The 17,578-nt window shown below is 52.7% G+C and overlaps 6 protein-coding genes across 6 annotated transcripts; 3 read left to right on the top strand and 3 right to left on the bottom strand.

Moving 5' to 3' along the window:
* Nucleotides 1–1,253: 1,253 nt before the first annotated feature.
* CONPUDRAFT_166474 (uncharacterized protein) lies at nucleotides 1,254–3,202 on the top strand (the record flags this gene model as incomplete). The annotated part of the gene is made up of 13 exons (XM_007771922.1): nucleotides 1,254–1,545; nucleotides 1,608–1,631; nucleotides 1,686–1,742; nucleotides 1,793–1,817; nucleotides 1,881–1,928; nucleotides 1,988–2,014; nucleotides 2,074–2,114; nucleotides 2,169–2,247; nucleotides 2,301–2,411; nucleotides 2,463–2,551; nucleotides 2,602–2,804; nucleotides 2,853–2,921; nucleotides 2,996–3,202. The coding sequence occupies 13 exons, from the start codon at nucleotides 1,254–1,256 to the stop codon at nucleotides 3,107–3,109; spliced, it is 1,179 nt and encodes a 392-aa protein (XP_007770112.1). The 3' UTR covers nucleotides 3,110–3,202.
* Nucleotides 3,203–4,999: 1,797 nt separating this feature from the next.
* CONPUDRAFT_137999 (uncharacterized protein) lies at nucleotides 5,000–5,907 on the top strand. The gene is made up of 5 exons (XM_007771921.1): nucleotides 5,000–5,091; nucleotides 5,144–5,232; nucleotides 5,290–5,492; nucleotides 5,542–5,607; nucleotides 5,668–5,907. Exons 1-5 carry the CDS (start codon nucleotides 5,015–5,017, stop codon nucleotides 5,794–5,796), a joined length of 564 nt encoding a protein of 187 aa, XP_007770111.1. The 5' UTR covers nucleotides 5,000–5,014; the 3' UTR covers nucleotides 5,797–5,907.
* Nucleotides 5,908–8,137: 2,230 nt separating this feature from the next.
* On the bottom strand, nucleotides 8,138–9,993 carry CONPUDRAFT_126201 (salicylate hydroxylase; the record flags this gene model as incomplete). The annotated part of the gene is made up of 6 exons (XM_007771920.1): nucleotides 9,736–9,993; nucleotides 9,550–9,685; nucleotides 9,423–9,498; nucleotides 9,300–9,368; nucleotides 8,857–9,248; nucleotides 8,138–8,782 (listed from the first exon to the last, which is right to left on the bottom strand). The coding sequence occupies exons 1-6, from the start codon at nucleotides 9,765–9,767 to the stop codon at nucleotides 8,138–8,140; spliced, it is 1,350 nt and encodes a 449-aa protein (XP_007770110.1). The 5' UTR covers nucleotides 9,768–9,993.
* An 803-nt stretch (nucleotides 9,994–10,796) lies between these two features.
* CONPUDRAFT_58734 (DUF431-domain-containing protein) lies at nucleotides 10,797–12,226 on the top strand (the record flags this gene model as incomplete). The annotated part of the gene is made up of 7 exons (XM_007771588.1): nucleotides 10,797–10,856; nucleotides 10,992–11,252; nucleotides 11,332–11,341; nucleotides 11,398–11,526; nucleotides 11,593–11,618; nucleotides 11,684–11,735; nucleotides 12,138–12,226. The coding sequence occupies 7 exons, from the start codon at nucleotides 10,797–10,799 to the stop codon at nucleotides 12,224–12,226; spliced, it is 627 nt and encodes a 208-aa protein (XP_007769778.1).
* Nucleotides 12,227–12,989: 763 nt separating this feature from the next.
* Nucleotides 12,990–14,846, bottom strand: CONPUDRAFT_137996 (uncharacterized protein). The gene is made up of 5 exons (XM_007771919.1): nucleotides 14,755–14,846; nucleotides 14,010–14,612; nucleotides 13,806–13,952; nucleotides 13,344–13,744; nucleotides 12,990–13,266 (listed from the first exon to the last, which is right to left on the bottom strand). The coding sequence occupies exons 1-5, from the start codon at nucleotides 14,827–14,829 to the stop codon at nucleotides 13,152–13,154; spliced, it is 1,341 nt and encodes a 446-aa protein (XP_007770109.1). The 5' UTR covers nucleotides 14,830–14,846; the 3' UTR covers nucleotides 12,990–13,151.
* Nucleotides 14,847–15,240: 394 nt separating this feature from the next.
* Nucleotides 15,241–17,472, bottom strand: CONPUDRAFT_126196 (serine palmitoyltransferase). The gene is made up of 6 exons (XM_007771918.1): nucleotides 17,091–17,472; nucleotides 16,717–16,990; nucleotides 16,305–16,651; nucleotides 16,142–16,249; nucleotides 15,992–16,087; nucleotides 15,241–15,935 (listed from the first exon to the last, which is right to left on the bottom strand). The coding sequence occupies exons 1-6, from the start codon at nucleotides 17,358–17,360 to the stop codon at nucleotides 15,438–15,440; spliced, it is 1,593 nt and encodes a 530-aa protein (XP_007770108.1). The 5' UTR covers nucleotides 17,361–17,472; the 3' UTR covers nucleotides 15,241–15,437.
* Between the last annotated feature and the right edge of the window lie 106 nt (nucleotides 17,473–17,578).

Below are 17,578 nucleotides of genomic sequence, written 5' to 3'. Positions count from 1 at the left end.
TATCAAATCGCATAGTGTGTGGATGGAGGGTCTCTATTGCAGAAGCACTGAAAACTTCCGCTTTAAACCGAACACTGGAGCCGATGGCCCGGGAGGACCGGGGGCATTTACCAAGGTACTTTTGCAGTAGTACTGACAGCAGACTTTGGCGATCACTGGGTCAATCGATCGGAAGCTATCGGTGAGGGACGCACACTATTGCAGGGTAATTGACAGCGGCGCGATCGGGCACAATCGGCAAGGGAAGGTACTATTGCAGAAGTACCGATAGCGGAGGATTGATCGATGAGGAAACGGGACAAGGCATTGCCATGCGCTATTGCAAGAGTGCTGACAGCAGGGGAGTGATCGGCAACGGAAGGGGACGAGGACTATTGCAGAACCACTGATAGCCGGGAAATGATCGGGGGCGGAACAGGGTGAGCTGCTATTGCAGTATCACTGATGGCAGCGGATTGGTCGGGAACGGAACGGATCGAGTACGGTAGTATTGCAGTATTGCTGACAATGAAGCCATGTCGAGGGAGGGGGAGCCTGGATCACGCCTATTGCAAAAGCACTGACGGCGGAGGCAGTTAAGCGGTACTGGTTGGCAGGGAGCCGGAACAACGCACTATTGCAGAATTGGTGGCAGCAGAGCGCTGGGTCCAACGGGAGGGGGGACTGTGCAGTATTGCAGTAGATGTGATTGCGGAGGAACATCTACGACGTTTCCCCGTGCTCACATCTACTGCAATACCGGTGACACGCTGATCATCAGTGGGTGTTGCAATAGTATGACAGCCTCAGGTGCCATTTCCTCCTTGTCCCGGCGGGATATCACCCGCACTTGGCTTCGAAGCTTGGCGGATATGACAAAATCGGTTTTTCACGGATTGGCCGCTCCCGCTCATCCCACGATACTGAATAGAAGAATCGCCACGGACTCGGCACGATGTGTTACCGACATCAACTAAATTTAGCACATAAATTCGGTGTCAGACGTCGCTTTCATGTCTGACTCGCTTGGCCGTGTATATACTATGTTCCTTTGATTCAAACAGCCTCTACAGTTTTTCAATATTGCCTCTCTCATTCCAGCCGGCTCATCACATGTAAACACCGTTTTTGTATTGAAGGCTATCTCAGGCCCCTTTGGGCCCCTTGCCAACCTTCACCGCCTGTCGTCGACTCCATTGTTTTAGGCCAGTTTTAGGATCAGCACGCCTCCGGATGTTCGTCAAACACGCTGAATGTCAGTGAATGTTTCGTACATGGTCTCCAAGCGGGTCACGTTCGAGGCAACGACAAACATAGCCGCTGAGCCATCTCACGGGTTGCTCACAGCGTGCATTTCCCTGTGCAGCCGCGATGCCGCGTGGGGCCAAGGACGCCTCCGTTCAATTCAGAAGCATCCCAATGGAGCACATTCTAAAGTTCTCGTAAACTTGCTTCTGAACGTTGTTTTCCTGACTACTGAACAAGCGAAGCCGTCGGGAGGTCCGACGTCCCTCCTTTCTTTCGAGCTGACCGTCGTCAACATGGGCGAACACGACGCTAGTTTGGGTGCGTACATTTCAGCCTCCTTGATTTGATACCCCTTGTCGATTAACATCTGCGCGTGCTAGGGACGCTCTTCATTGGCATCGTATGTGAGTAAACCTGCTGCAGTCGTGGGCAGCGCTAGAGCATTGACGCGATGCCAGTCAACACTTGGCTGTTTGGGCTGGTTACATACCAGTTCTGCTCTTACTGGTCGAGTAGTAAGTGATGCATCGCGCTGCTTCTTAAATGATGGACTCAAAGTGGTCAGACATGAAAGATACACGAGTTTTCAGGTGGGCAAAGCACGCGATCAAAATATCCCGTTGACCTGATTGCTAAGCCACTGGCTACCGTAGTATTTTGCTGGTCACAGTGTTTATCACGGATGCAGCTGCGAGCGCTATGTAAGTGTTCTGCTGGATCACGCGATTCGACAAATCATGTTGCTGACCATCAAAGCTAGGATGATATATGTGGCCTGGTTTCTTCTGTACGTCAGCCCCCTGGCCACACACCTCTTAATAATCTAAACCCGAGGGTCTTTTCTAGCATCGAGGGGTATAATCAACCCATCACCGAATCGATTTACGGTGAGTCCTGCATATGCCATTAACCGGACTCCTTCTCAGAAAAACATTATGTAGCGAAGTTCTGGCCTCTTCATATCAATCCCATGTCGATAGGGTGGTCGGCTTTCGTGACGCAGATGTATCTTATCCGACGGTACGTGCTCGCGTACGCCATGATCCATTCCCGTATGTAAGTCCTCCGTATAGGTTTCATCGACTAGCTTCGAAGAGACTTCTGGCTATCGCGCTCGCCGTTTTGGCAACGTCTTGTCTTGGTCTCTCAATCGGGTTTACAGTCCGATCGTTCACAACACAGCTGTAAGTTTCACGACGCCAGTGTATTCACCGATCCCCATTGACCATTGACAGGCACCTGCAGCAGTCGCAGGTTCCATCAATCGCGCCACAGGCAACATCGTGGCTCATCTTAACATGTATCACGGATTGCTTCGTCACAGGTGAGCGTTTTCGTACAACTATGCAACCATCTTTTCTCAGCATAAATGAGGCTTTCTCGGTGTAGCACTCTTGAGGCTTCGCACTGGAATCGAGAGAACCGACCATATCATATATCGGACCTTGAGAGGTGCAGTCCAGACAGGAGTTTTTGCTGGAATCTTCACTTTGGGATCTACAATCTTCACGTTCGTTTGGCCTACTTCATTTATGGAGCTAACTTTTGCGATTCCTGCGGGAAACGTGTACACCATCGTGAGTCTATCGCTGGAGTGATTCAATTAGGTCCTGATGGCCGTGCGGACTCTCTTTTATTCGGTTCTCCTGAGGAGAGAGTCAGTTGAACATCGCGCTGGTGATGGCCGTGGCATGGTTCGTTCCCTCTGATAATCTCGAAGAGACTGAGTACACTGATATACTTCTGAACTTTTAAAACATACTCTCAGGAATTACCTACGTCTCGCGCAATGCAGCTTACGTCTGTAATCAGTATTGATCAGGGCGCGGTCTTCAAGCAATCCACGGTAGTAAGAGAGAATACGACGATACCAAATGCTTGAGAGTGATCTGCTTTTTTCGCCACTGCTGCTGATCTGGGTTATGATCAGCGCTTGCGGATGTTATTATAAAACAAGATTCTACTTATACGCCCGGTTAATGCTAAATACTCGGACTGTTAGCCTCGAGTGTCAGTGTACATCCCCACGTCCTTTCGGGCCTTGTTTCAGGCTACGGGGTGCTCACACATAGGTCAGCGATATCCTTCGTACAATTGGACAGCGAGGCCATGGCGTGATATGACACTCCTCGCGATACATTGCGTCGTGGAACGCGTGGGAAAGAGCTGTTGGTGAGTTGTCCGTGAGTCGGAATCGTTACGCTACTTCTGCTAATTCCATCTCGCATGTCCGACTAGTAATGGGGTACTATCTCCTCGAGAACTGCGGGAAAATGGTATTGGTAGCTCTGGCTTAATGTGAAATAAATCGAACTCACGGAACTCCCAGTGCACTCCTTAGTAGTACTTACGAGCCCGAAGCTCAAGAGATAAGGTTACCGAAGCTCGAATCGGAGATTGACCGGATTTCCGTGTGAGCATGAACCGGGATCATACCGCCGCAATCTATCAAAAGTCTCTTAGAAAGACTTGCGCACGAACCCGAGGATATGTTGTCTCCTCGACGACATGGAGTGCTAACCCCTCATCTCACTCCCTACATTTCGTTTGCCTTGGTCATCATACATGTTGGTGTCGTCAACTACAATTGCTTCAAACAATTTCCCTGCCAATGACGCTGGCGACACACTTTATCAGGTATTCTATCCATGATCCGGTTCCAAGCAGCTTCGTTCCCCTGCGATAATCGTCTGACTCACTTGACAGAACCCTACTGTATTTGCCTTGCCCGAGAATTGCTGCGCAAGTCGCGGACCCTGAAGGAATATTCAATAGAAGTTGCCTTCGGTATCAGTGGAGACTGTTGCGAAGGCGGCTTCTGATACGAAGTCTTCCTTCTTAAAAAGTTTGAAAACTCAAATAAGTGGCCTGTGTCATCTGTTCTTTTCCCTTTCTGCCTCGTACCACCTCGCGCCAACAAGTACAGTCGACACTACGAAGCATCCGCAGCTGTTAGGAGCTACCGACATGGGTGTATACGATGATACTCTTGGTCTGTCTGTCTCCCTCTCGCGCTGCAAGCATCGTCATTGAACTTCTGTGACGTTGTATCAGGAACGCTCTTCGTCGGCATTGCTTGTGTGTCGATTTCAGTGACTTTCCCAAAGTTGCAATATCCGCTAACTCCTTTCTATTATCTACAGTCAACACATTTCTCTATGGGCTCACCACAACACAGTTCGCCCGCTACTACCGATCAAGTGAGTAAGCATTGTTGTCTGCGCAGGAGCAAGTGGTTGTAATATGTAATATGTCGCAGATACGAATGACCGATGCCCGTTAAGGTAAGGTTGTTGGCGTTGTTCGTGATAGCATTGCTATGTTGATGCATCCTTGAGTAAACCAGGCTGTTACTGGTGTCCGTTTTTGCCATGGACACAATTTATAGTGCATTGTGAGTGATTCCGGACCCTCGGGAGTACGAGCGAGCTGATCGATTGGTAAATTTCCTAGGGCAATATATGCGGGATGGTTGTTTTTGTAACCTATTCCACTTCAAACACAAATATCTTATACTCATCTGGAAACAGAATTGCTCAACGAAAGGACCCAACACTACTCCAACGTGAGGATAAAGACCTGTTCATGCGAACGTCGGGTCCATGACATGATTATTACAGGAGGTTCCGAATGGGCAATACAGTTGGCCCCAATTCCCACTGCTTGGTCAGCATATGTGACGCAGATGTTTCTGACCAGGAGGTATTCTTGACTCTCCGTTCGCTGTATTTCTCTAACGCAGCTTCCCTGCAGACTCTGGCGACTTCTCGCTAACAGAGTTCTGACTATGGCTTCGGCCACACTAGCGACGATTAGTCTCGTGTTCGCTCTTTGGTTCGGAATTCGGGCCTTGACTACCGACATGTGAGTTGTTCCGTGAATTCCGGTACTCAATTGGACATGTATGCTTTCACAGACATCCAGAGGAGTCATATTTTGCAGCGATCAAGTCACCAGTGCTGGCGTGGGTGATCTCCACGTTGCTTGCGGACTATTTCATCACTGGTGCGCGCCTGATCGATTAGTGACACACAGTTCGAATCCAACCTCTCATATTTTTAGGCTCACTGAGCATAGCTCTTCTACAAGCACGCACTGGCGTAGTAAGAGCCGACAATATTATCTACAGAATCTTTCGAGGTGCGGTTCAAGCAGGAGTGTTTCCTGGAGTCTTTACTTTGGGGAGCATGGTAGGGTTCCTGTGCTGGCCGACTACGTTCCTAGACATGATGTTCATTATCCCGACAGGGAGGGTGTACACTGCAGTGAGTGTTTCTTATTGATGCCTGCCACCACGACAAATGAGCTTTTTAGACACTATTGTACTCGCTCTTGCTGAGGGACTCAAGCACTCGCTTCATCTCGAACGGGAGTGCCGAGGTTAGTTCTATCACCTCTTATTCTCTATAGGTGACAAACCGGCTAGAAATCGATTCTTAGGGTTCACCTCCGTCTCAACCGGTGCAGTTGACTTCCGCAATTTCTCTCGAAGGATTTGGGACGACCATTCATACTTCCGGATGCGAAGTCGTCGTACCTGTAAACGAGACGACGATATCGCAAGTTTAAGCATGCTCGGACACCTATATAACTATTGGACAGAAGATAGTATACTTCGTACTCACCACCTGGACTTAATAGCGTTAGTTGTTACAAGCAGACCAATAAATTAGAGATTGAGGCGAACATCAGGTTTTCCGCTTTCATTACATTGTTTGTCATTTCTGCAGAAGAATGCCGAGCCGTCGGCGCGTGTCCGTTCGGCAAACTCCGGCACATCACAATCCATCGGATCCCTATCAACCTTCTTCCGTGCTATCATCACCACTCGTAAGCAAAGGCCGCAAAGTATTAGGAGAACGTTCGGCCGCATCAACGTAATGCACAAAGCCCTCTTCATAGACGACATCGTACGTTTGATTGTTCAGGAATCAGATCAGAAAGGACATGTCGCTCTCGCAAGAACTTGCCATGCATTTTCAGCCCCTGCATTGGATGTTCTATGGTCGGAGCTGCCTTCCCTCGCGCCACTCATCCACTGCTTCCCCGGGGACCTTGTTTCGATCAAGTGTTTTGAGGATGGGTTCTCGACGACATATGTACGTGATCTCGCATGGAGTTTGATCGAACCTACTTATCGCTTTCGTAAGCTAGACGTACGAACTTCTGAGGCCGTTCAGCGCGGATGACTGGGAACATATCAACAGACACAGGAACCGAGTCAGGTCTCTCGCTGGTGTGGACTTTATGTCAAGAACTGTGCGACGCTATTTTGAGTTCCACAGACACGTCTCTCTCAGCCTCTTGCTTGCGCTTGCTTCACCTCCTTTGTGGGCTCAGCCCATCTTTCCAAAGCTGCGGAAGATAACATGGCAACGGTTCTCGACGGAATCCGTAGTCATTCTGCCCGCCCTGTTGTGTTCGTCGGTCACATCACTGGGACTGGGAACATTGGACAAGTTCTCAGACCCCAAGCCTGCATGCGATCTTCTATCCCAGCTCGGAGATATATGTCCGAGACTGAGGTCATTTAGGCTGACAGAGTTCTCGCGCTTTTACAACGAGGAGTGCGGGAAGGTGGCCCTGAGTAGATCCATCTGCATATGGAACGAACTCGAGACGTTTCACGGCGGAGTATTGAGCCTGGAGGTAATGGAACATCTGTCACGGATGCCATTGTTGCGCAGCCTCCAGTTTGAGCTTCAGACAGAAGCCGGTTCTAGCATGCAGATTCCTTGCGCCTGGTCACACCCCGCCTATACCAGCTTGAAAGAGCTCAAGATGATGCGCGACACTCATGGGTTCTCCTCGTCTATCCAGTTCCTCAAAACATTACGAGGACAGCTTTCGATTGAATCATTCTCCGTCTTCATGCCGGATTACGGTTATAACGTCTCCTCAGTACATCATCTGCTGGAAGCCCTCTCCAAATCATGCCTTGAGCCCACCCTAAAATACCTTCACGTCGTCGAGCAAGTGTTCGCGGAGGACATTACCATTCAATCTCTACAACCCGCATTCCGCTTTGATGGCCTAACCCACGTCACCATAAGCACGCTCAGCAAAGTATCGCTCTCGGAAGACGATCTACTCCAAATGGCAAGGTGCTGGCCGCACCTGGTCGTCTTGAAAATCAACGAAGACTTCGGGTGGAATCCGATCAGCCCTGTCACGTTCAGCGGGCTACGCACGGCACTCCAACATATGCCCAACCTGGAGAAGCTGGCTATCGCGATCGATGTTCGCCAACTCGGTATAAGCGAGCTTTGGACAAATCTCGATGCTAACTCATACACAACGCGTCGCCCAACCAAGCTTAAAGAGCTCAATCTGCTGGACACAGCTCCAGTAGACGAAGGGAAGGAAGCCATCGCTCGCCGTCTCTTCGAGCTTATCCCGAATCCCAGCCGTTGTCGCCTGCTAGCATGGATGATGGACAGGGGTTATGTTGAACGCGACGTACAAAGACGTTTCCGAAGAGAGTGGGACGGGGTGTTCGATCGAGTTAGGGAACTCGAGCGGTCATTACCACAAATTTGATCCAGGTTGAAGTAGCGGGCAGTGTGGACGCCATGAGATGGGAATTGTCTTTTGATTAGTCTTCCATTGACAGATGTCTCGGAAGGAAGATATCCATTGCCTCTGGCGAACAGTCGCGACGCTCGCGATCACGATAGCAAAGCTTGGTTTCGAGATTAGGGGAAGGTTGACCTGTACAGGAGCAAGAACCACTCATTGATCCATGAAGACGACTAAATATTAGTACGATGGATGGTAGATATGGGTATAGGCGGAATTAATGTACATCCGGTTGATCGTGTTTGATAGCTACAAACCAAGAAAAACCAGCGGCATACAACATAACAGGATAAAAAGAGGCAGGCATCGACGACCACAAGCACCGCCCACCTCATGCCGTGGCCCTTGCCCCACTTTCCAGCATATCGATCGCCCTCCTGATATCACCATCCAGCTCAGTCTCCCAGGCCCACTCCCACCCGCGCGTCATCACATCCTGCATCTTCCTCGGGTCCTCCGGCCCGAAGTCCGCATTGAAGGTGTACAGCCGGCCATTGTACTGCGACCTCCTCGCCACGTCTGCGCTATACGGCCTCCTCACGTGGTCGTACACCGCCAGCGCCTTCTGAATAGCCTGCGGCGATCCGTCGGTCGTGCGGTGCCCGAGCAACGACGCGAGGAGATACGCGTCCTCAATCGCCTGTCCAGCACCAGAGCCTTGGAACGGCATCATCGCGTGCGCGGCGTCGCCAATGAGCGCGACGCGTCCGCAGCACATCGTCGGGAGGTGCCGCGTGACGTGCACAGACCAGATCGTGCCGCCCTCGCCGACGTCGAGCAGCGTCTGGACCTCGGGTTCAAATTGGGGGAATACGCGCTTGAAGTCGGCGGCGCTGACTTGGCGGACCCACTCGCCCTGGAACTTGGGGCGCGTCGACGGGTCGTCCGAGTATGCGCTGGCCATAAGAGCGGGATCCGCCGTGAAGCCGACAAAGTTGACGTATTTCCCGAGGGAGATTGGGTAGGATAAGACGAACTTTTTGTTCACAATCGGTTTTTGGAAAATTAGGAACGTTCTCTGACAGTATTTGCAGAGAGAAAAGGACGCACCCCGTCCTTGGCACACCACTGCACCGTCTCCGTCAGCGACCTGTGGTTCGGATCCAGCGCACGGAGCTTCTCCGCCGGTATGAGCATTCTATAGCTCACAATCCCGCTCCAGACTGGGTCCGCACACGAGAGGAACTCCTCTGCGCGGGGCGGCTGCACCGTAGCGAGGTCGCGCATCATCGCGGCGCGCACGGAACTCCTGACGCCGTCTGCTCCTATCAGGAGATCGCATGTCGCCGTCGTGCCGTCGGCGAAGGAAAGTGTGATAGGCTGTGAAGCCGAAGGTTGCGAGTAAGAAGCGAGGCGCTTGGAGGTATGGGTGGTGATGGAGGGGCCGAGGTGAGCGAGAAGAACGGCGTGGAAGTCAGCGCGGTGGAAACGCATGAGGTTGCCTGAAAGAAGGTAAGTACACTTCGGAGAACGAGCAAGAAGAGTATACATACCCTTTGAAACCAGCTGGAAGAGGTCATGACCCATGGATAGGTCACCTCGTCGAAATATTATGGAAGGCTCTGAGCCAAGTCGAATAAGTTGTGTATGCGCACTGAGATTGTGAAGTGACGTACCATATTTTTCTGACCATTCGTTAAGCGTCACTCGCAAGAGCCCCTGTTCGACTCCACGACCCAGCTTCTGAAGGACCTACAATAACTCGTCAGGATCTCATAGACGTCAGGACGAGAACAGACCTACTCTGAAAGCTCTAGGCCAGATCCCTACTCCGGCACCGACCTGGGTAAATTCTTGTGCGCGTTCGTATATGTCGACGGCGATGTCCGGATGTTGTGATAGCGCAACGGCAAAGACCATTCCACCGACACCTCCACCACTGCAAAATGTATGAGCGACAGGGTAGACGAGGTAGACATACAAACATACACGATGGCAACTCTGAGCTTGTGGCTGGGCATGACGGAAGAGAAATTGGATGTAGGTGACTGTGGGTGAGGGAGATGACAGATGTTGATGATTTCCAGGGCTTGATGACTGAGCTTAAGTACGGGCACGAGTGAGACTGTGGAGGAGCGAAGGGCGGACAGGAGAGTGTAGAATGTGTAAGCATGTGTGGGATCGACATATTCTACGAGGAAATGTCCGGTTAGACCGTGCCAGGGATCTGTCGAGGGCACGCCGATGCAATCGTGCTACTCGGCGTTGATGTCATGCAATGTTTGAATCCTCGACGAGGCGTGGCATGTACAGTCCATATATGCGCGGAGATGAAAAGATCTGCCTGACGACTGCATCAAAAGTGATTATCCTGACGACGCTTGGATTGAATAAACTGTTTCCGCGTCGGCGGTGGACAGAGAAACGTTAGTAAGTCAGTAGCGGTGGACGCAAGAAAATAAGCTTGAACTACACTAGGAGTTGATGGTAGACTCACCTGCCATAAAAGGGATGCGCGAGGCACGCGGGCCTGTGTGGCTCCGTACCCGATCCGGTCTCTCTCTAATATCCCACATCTTTCAGGGGCTACTCACCAAAATTTCCTCCTGGGCCGAAAGTTACCAGGTAGCTCAGCTTCAAGTAGAGCAGGTCAGACACAGTTGTCATCGTTTCTTGCTTGTTCCTCGTGCTCATCCTCGTACCGTCTCACTGTCTTACTCGCCAGGCAACCGTCCTAGGCATTGCCACCCGCATCTGCCAAAAGACCCATCTCAATCACAGCGCTCCTTCAATCTGACATCGGTGGAGATAAGAAACTACGAATAGCCGCGCCGCATCCCAAGGAAAAAGAGAGACCACATCCACCCACATCCTCGCGTAGCCTAATTGAATCTTCCCGATTCTCGAATCATATACTACAGCCCAGCTGACATACCGCATCCTCTTACCGTGAAACCGGCGATGAAGATTACATACGTTATCGGTCAGCCACACCACCCTACCTTCGATACTCGCGATCTGAACGCGCGTAACTTGTCCATCCAGAGCACATGGAGGAAGACGAAGCCACGCCGAAGCGTCTGCCTCCTTGGGTCGAGCTGGAATACTCTGTGAGTGGTGGAATAATCCGTCTTCGTCATAGCATTATTTCATCTCCGGCCGTCCTTCTCGCTCGCACTCATTGGCTTCCTATGTTCTCCCCCGATCCTTTCGTGTGTCTGCATTGCGGCTTCTCCCGCCTCTAGCAAATGCTCACACTCGCTGGCCCTACTTCCACCGTGCTCTTCACACACCTCTCCGAAGGCTCAGGTGATGCGCTGCGCGCCACTCTATCTGCTTCGCTAGAGCAGAAGGGCGTAGCCACATTAGAAGTGCACACTGCGCCGATACTCTCGACTCTCCAGGATAAAGGAGTACCACTCGAGTCTGTGTGCCTTCTCGATCCAAAGGCGGAGAAAGAGCTGAGTCCCGAGGATGCTCAAACGTTTGGCTACTTTCTTTTTGGGGTGAGAAGCTGCGGTCACTTATTTTTCTCGTAAGCGCTGACCGCTGGATTTCCGGTCCGATTCCTGATATTCGCTGCAGGGGATATTAGGTACGCAAAATCATACGTTTCTACACCACGTTAAAACAATTACATGCGATCTCTAGGCGATGACCCACCGCGCGACCGGACCTCTGAGCTGCGCGCGCTCGGGTTTCCCTCTCGCCACCTAGGCAGTGTGCAGATGACAACAGATACCGCACTCGGTGTTACAAAAAAAGTCGTGCATGACAAAGGTGCGAACAGATTTCTCCGTCCTTTCTACGCCATTGCGGATTGGGACTTACTAAAATTGTGTAAAGTACCATTGGATCAGATACCCTACGTCGTGCGTTTAACGCCACCGGACTAGTTGAATGACTTGACTAAACGCGCGCACCACAAATCTGGCAGGATTTTCCAACTATTCGCTTTAACGCCAAGGAGAGCGTCGAGATGCCGTTCCGTCAGTCCGCTTTATCACGATCTCGATGACCCTCTCACTGATTCGACGCGTATACTTACCCCTGCCCATTAATTATTAACCGTTCTGTGGCTCACGCTGTCCCATTTTTGTGGCAACCCTGCTACGGTACTTCACATCATGCCACACCGATTCGGTCGTCCGCGACTCTCGGGGGCGCCGTCTACTCCCGCTCTCTTTGAATCGCGCACAACGTGTTGATCCACCATTCCTGCGGCATCGTTGCACCCGCCCGTCTGATTCCCGGGGCACATTTCGGGTCGGAACCTCAATCTGCCCGCTGTGGAATGAACCACAATGTTGGCTATGGTCTCTCTCTCCTCAATTCGCGCTGTATACCCGTCGCGCGATGCCTACGTGGATCATCATATGCGTCATGAACAGGTTACATCGCGGACAACGGTCAACCGATTCTCCCGCCGGGAATGCGCGAGTTGCTGCACGAGGACCTGAACAAGAGTTTTGAGTTTTAACCTTTCAACTGGCGTAGCCTTTAGGTTTAGTCTTGACATGGCATAGTGTGTATCCTCATATGTACTCAAGCCGTGTGCGTCGGTGGCTGAAGCTCGAGACCTCTTGAGGCTAGTAGCAGCGGGCGATCGCTAGAGCCCGGATCGGAATCATCGGATGAACCCTGTCAGTGCTTCATGATCATCAGCACTCATCAGCCTCATCGACGGGGATTTGATGGCCAATCAGAGTGTCTGCGGATGAGCTTGGTTCTGCATGGCAGCATGAGATTCTGTGCGGAGGTGTGAGAGCTCCTCGTACATATAAGACCACGGTGACTCCAGCAATGCGACTTGGATCCACCGATATTCGCCCCCCATCCGATATTCCTAGAGTGCTGAAAATGTTGCTGTTGGCGTGCGTATCCACACACGCGGAGTAGCTTGATCTACAATATATGCAGCACAAGGAGCGAGCGGTGTGACCAGATTTGGCTCCATGGATTTATACCTTCGTAACCTGTTTGACCATAGGTCCGCGTCCATCGTGCACGGTTCCCAAGGGTCGCCTACCTAGCTTACGGAACGCATAAGCGCATGACAAACAAATAGGCTCGGTCTTAGTCAAACTTCATGTCGGCTAGAGAAGAGACTGGTGGCAATACGAAAAGCGAAATTCAAGCAACCATCGGGGCATTTGCATGCCAAGCGCTTACAATATCAACCATAAAGGTCTCAATGAGTCCAATCGGTTGACCAGCTACTAGGCGGGATCCATATTGAAGTACGGGGTCAGGCACGATATAGGCGAAGACATCCGATAGGCTAGAGTTATACAGTAAGCAAAAAAGTAAGATACAGTAAATGAAAGTAAATATCTCAAGGTCTATCCAAGGCCCACCAGCTCTTCAACGGGATCGTGGTATTCAGTCGACCGTTTAGTCACCTCCTAGATGTCAATGTCTTCTTTCTTCCCCTTGACAGCTTCGACATCACATTTAGGCCTGTGTTCTTTCCAATGTGCTTTTTGGCAGGCGACGCTGCAGTACGACACAGACCTGCATCTGTATTTACCGGCGCCAGTCACATCGTGGCGTCAGTCCCTCAAACAACCAATTACCAAGGAAACAAACAAACGCACCTTGAACACGCCTTACTCGCTCCACCCCACTTGAACAGCCTCTCCTCGACCACGGGGTCCCTCCGCCCTCTGACCCTCTTCGCCCTAAGCTTCTGCATCGCGCTCTTCTCAGGACATGCCTCGAACGCGCACCCGTACAGGTCGAGGCAGTCCCACCGCCCTGAGACGGAGAGAATCATCCACCCGTGCCGACGACGTGTTGCCTCTGGTACGTTCTCGTACTTGCGAAGCAGTGCGACCCAGTCCTCGACGGTGGTGTAGGACTTGGGCTTTTTGGAGACGCGCCGGTGCAGGAAGTAGAAGATGATCTCGTGATTGTCCAGTTTGGCGCCCGCTGCGAACGGGGCGAGGCCGTATCGCGTGTAGATGGCGTGCATCATCTTGGCGAAGATGGGCGTTGTCTGTGTTGTGTGAAGTACATGGCTTAAGAAGAAGACGGCGAGGTGGATAGGGAAAACTCACAGCAAATTCGGGGCCGTCCATCTCCAACTTCTTGACAAAGTAGCGCATTACAGTCTCGAGAGACTCGGGCGTCTGGTTGTCCCATGCCTTGGCGGGTAGGCTCTCCGCGGCAGTCTTGCATACACCATCTTTGCACGTACTTTCCGCCTATACATGCACACGTCTCAGTATATCCTTTCCTTTGATACGAACATCGAAGCTCACCCAGTCGCCAATCAGTGCAGGCATCCCACCCACCTGCACAAAGTTCAACAGCAACCTCGGCGTCCAATACACAGGCCTCATCGCGTCCGTCAGCGGATCCCCAAACGCGTCCCTGAACGTCGGCTTCGTGCTCATCTCCACAAGCCTCCTCATCGCCCTTTCCTGTCTCTCCTTCTCCTGCACCGTGTTCGCCGGCTGCAGCAAGAACGCAACGAGCGCGTCGCCAAGGAAGAACGCAAGCTGATACGCCGCGCAGTCCTGCCCGCTTCTATCCTCAAGCTCCATCGCGCGCCCGCGATCGTCGTCGTCCGCCTCCTCGTCCCGCGCAACCGCCTGCAGCGCGCGCGCGGCCTCGAGCCGCCACCGGCCGAGGTCGATCGGGTCGTCGAGGATGAACGCCTCCATCTCCGGCGCGGCGGAGAGGAGCGCGCGGAAGCGCGGGGCGCTGAGCTGGAGGTAGACACCGACCTCGTGCAGCGCGAGGCCGACGTCGGCGATGTCCTGCATGTCGCAGTACATGAACTCGGCGCTCCGCCGCCTCGTGAGCTTCGCGTCGTAGTATACGCGGAGGAGGTGGCGCACGCGTCTGAAGCGCGAGGGCATCTGGTGGGTGTATATAATTAGCGCTGCAGTACGTATACACACACGCACAACGCGTGTATGGGCACCAGCGCTTGATAAGATACATGCACATCATACGCCCAGCGATGGCTGGGGAGAGAGAAAACAGGGAAAGAGGACGCACTCCAGCGAGGTCAGCAGTAGCCACCGCCCCATGCTTCAACAAGACCTCCTTAATCCTGTTGATCGTCGCCACCATGCCATCCTTCAGCGGCGGATCCTGCAGCGGCGCCGACTTGAACTCCTCGCGGCCCATGAGCGTCCCAATTTTGGCCATCATCGTACCCGTCTGGGCGAGTGCCAGGCGGACTTTGACCTGGTCCCGGATGCCTTCCTTTGCCTTTGGCGGGCCTGCCAAGTTGGCGTGTGCATCATACTTGGGCTTGAGGCCCCTGTCGAATGACATCGAGAGTCAGCGATTTCGGAACGAGAGGATCTTCTATTGCGCAACAGCAGGTTATGAGGCAGGGCGAGCCGACTGACCAAAACTCAGGAGGAATCCTTGCTCTCATCTCCTCCATTGCCGCCGCCTCTTGAGATGCTGTCATAGGCATGTTGGAGGAAGTGCTTCAAAAACGTGCAAGACAAAGCGCGTTTTTAACGGACACGCGTGGAGGTTAATTAACTTGGAGGGGCGAATGTTCATTTATGGAGATTTACCCCCTAAAATACGCGGCTGTAGCGGTAAACGAGTCCGTTGAAGTTATACCATTAGCAAGAGTCCTCTATGAGTTAGATACGGTATAATCCACACATCCTCCTAAGCATCGAGTCTATGAAAGCAAATAGTGACAAGGTCCAAAGCACCTACCGCCGCCGGCTCAGCACACGCGCAATGCTCGCCTTGACAACGCCAGCGGCCTTCTCAACCTCCTTGCGCGTAAGTGCACTCGTCATGGCGATCCGAATCGTCGGGCGCGGCTCAAACATCTCCTGCTTGCGAAGGTACTTGGCCCTCGTGAGCATGACCCCGTTCGCGAGCGCATCCTCCACGATCTCCTGCAAGATCCGCTCCTCCCCGTCTACATCAAAGCTCTCCTTGCCCGCGGGCGTGGCTGCACTCGCGGGAGACAACGAAGCCGGTGCGACAGAGCGCAGCGAGAAGTGCACGATAGGCGAGGCGCGGTGCCCGAGGATGGCGATGCCTTCGGTCTTCTCAAGCACGGCACGGAGGGCGCGAATGTTCTCTTGGAGGGCGGAGAGCGTCGAGGGAGTGTTCCGGAGGTAAGTAATGGCTTCCGAACCGGACACTGCGAGTAGAGCGGGCATCGAGGCGGAGAAAACGAAGGACGTGCCATTAATGCGCTGGATAAGTGATGTAAGTGAACAAATATTCATGCCACATTGAAGATGAAGTATACCTGATGTTCGACAACGATGGTAGAGCCTGCGCAGAAGCCACCCGAGGAGCAGAGACCGTTTGCGACAGAACCAACAAGCATGTCGATTTGAGAGGCCTAAAGCCACATATAGTCAATGGCCATGTAGGTCACATATGTTCAAGAACGTACCGGGACGTTGTAGAGTTCGGTTAAACCACGACCAGTGCGACCAACAGTACCGAAGGAAATACTCTCGTCAAGAATAAGGCGGTATTTGTACTTGTTCTTCAGCTCAATCTACGAAAAAGGTCTGCTAAGCTTTGGCATGCATACATGAAGAGTGCGAACTCACAATCTTAGGCAGGTCCACCATTTCGCCATCCCTCTCGAAAATACCCTCAGTGATAATGAACCGACGCGTCAATGGACCCTTGCGCTTCTTGCGGTCGCGCTCGACAGCCTGGAGTGCGTCCTCGAGCGAGCGAAGGTCATTGTGGTCGAACCAGCGGACAGTCGAGCGCGAGAGCTGGATGCCCTTCTGGATAGCATAGTTGACGCCGCGGTCGGCGACGATGATGTCACCACGCTTGCAGAAGGCGGGGATGACGGAGGAGACGGTTGAGTAGCCCTGCGAGTAGAGGATGGCGGCCTCGGCGCCCAGGAACTCGGCGATGTCTTTCTCCAGGTCCATATGCACGTCTGGGGTTTGTCAGCAAAACTCATACTCGAAAGAGAACAAAAAGGGAATAGAACAGGGGACGCACCAATGGTACCGTAAAAACCGGGCGGTCCGCAGCTGCCCAAGCCGTACTTGCGCAGCGTGTCGACAGCGCGCTCCTTGATGTGTTCGTTGCCCGCGAGACCGGTGAAGTTGTAGCTGGCCAGGTTAGTGACGGTCTTGCCGGTTGAAACAAGCTTGGGCTTGGGGCCGTTGGGACCAGCGATAACAGGGATGCTGGCGAGCTCCTTCTGCTCCCACTCGGTGAGGGGTTGTGCGAGGGGCTCGGGCGTCCATTCATCGACAAGCTCGTCTACTTCCTACACGACGAGAAGAGGTCAAACGAGCAGTCGCAGCAATGCGAAGTTCGGTTGCGCGGGTAAGATGTTGTTGACGACGTGCCGAGTGACGGAGACTAACCTTATCACCAAATTGGATGTAGTGTTTGCCACCGCGGTCAGAGCGCGTGCGCGACTGCAGAAGGGTACGTATGGCGAAGATGATGAGAATGACCTCGAGGATGGTGCGCCCGGGGTCGTTCTGGTGGGAAGACTTGACATAGCGGGCGACGACGGCCGAGCCAGGAATCTGGTAGAAGCCTGTTTCGAGTTTGGTGAGGGAGTATGCGAGAAGGGCGAGCACGGGCTCAAGAGTGGAGGACACCGAAGACGATGGCAGAGCGTTTTCCATCGTGGTCGCTGAGGAGCTCGTTACCGTCGTCGTGGGGCAGGACAGGCCAAACGGTCAAAATCCTTGTAATGACAGTGGGAATCTCGAGGATGGAGGGGAACACGGATTTTCCGGCATCCGGTCAGTTTGGCGCGTCCGGTGCGTCCGGCGCCTCTGTTGTGGCTGAGCGTGAGAAAAAAAGTGAGACCAGGCTAGATCCCCACGAAATCAATTAACGT

This window comes from Coniophora puteana (assembly GCF_000271625.1).
Source record: "Coniophora puteana RWD-64-598 SS2 unplaced genomic scaffold CONPUscaffold_8, whole genome shotgun sequence".
Taxonomy (NCBI): domain Eukaryota; kingdom Fungi; phylum Basidiomycota; class Agaricomycetes; order Boletales; family Coniophoraceae; genus Coniophora; species Coniophora puteana.
The sequence above is the reverse complement of the archived record's forward strand: the minus strand, read 5'-3'. Positions and strand labels throughout refer to the sequence as shown.

Bases quoted from the DNA above. Each gene is read 5' to 3' on its own strand.
- CONPUDRAFT_137999 (XM_007771921.1), top strand. From the start codon at position 5,015: ATGGCTTCGGCCACACTAGCGACGATTAGTCTCGTGTTCGCTCTTTGG. The intron at 5,233-5,289 runs GTGCGCGCCTGA...TCATATTTTTAG, and splicing joins TGCGGACTATTTCATCACTG to GCTCACTGAGCATAGCTCTT. The intron at 5,608-5,667 runs GTTAGTTCTATC...ATCGATTCTTAG, and splicing joins TCTCGAACGGGAGTGCCGAG to GGTTCACCTCCGTCTCAACC.
- CONPUDRAFT_126196 (XM_007771918.1), bottom strand. From the start codon at position 17,360: ATGGAAAACGCTCTGCCATCGTCTTCGGTGTCCTCCACTCTTGAGCCC. The intron at 16,250-16,304 runs GTGAGTTCGCAC...CCTTTTTCGTAG, and splicing joins TGGTGGACCTGCCTAAGATT to ATTGAGCTGAAGAACAAGTA. The intron at 15,936-15,991 runs GTATACTTCATC...TCACTTATCCAG, and splicing joins CCATCGTTGTCGAACATCAG to CGCATTAATGGCACGTCCTT.
- CONPUDRAFT_137996 (XM_007771919.1), bottom strand. From the start codon at position 14,829: ATGGTGGCGACGATCAACAGGATTAAGGAGGTCTTGTTGAAGCATGGG. The intron at 13,745-13,805 runs GTGAGTTTTCCC...CACACAACACAG, and splicing joins TGGACGGCCCCGAATTTGCT to ACAACGCCCATCTTCGCCAA. The intron at 13,267-13,343 runs GTGCGTTTGTTT...CGGTAAATACAG, and splicing joins GCGAGTAAGGCGTGTTCAAG to ATGCAGGTCTGTGTCGTACT.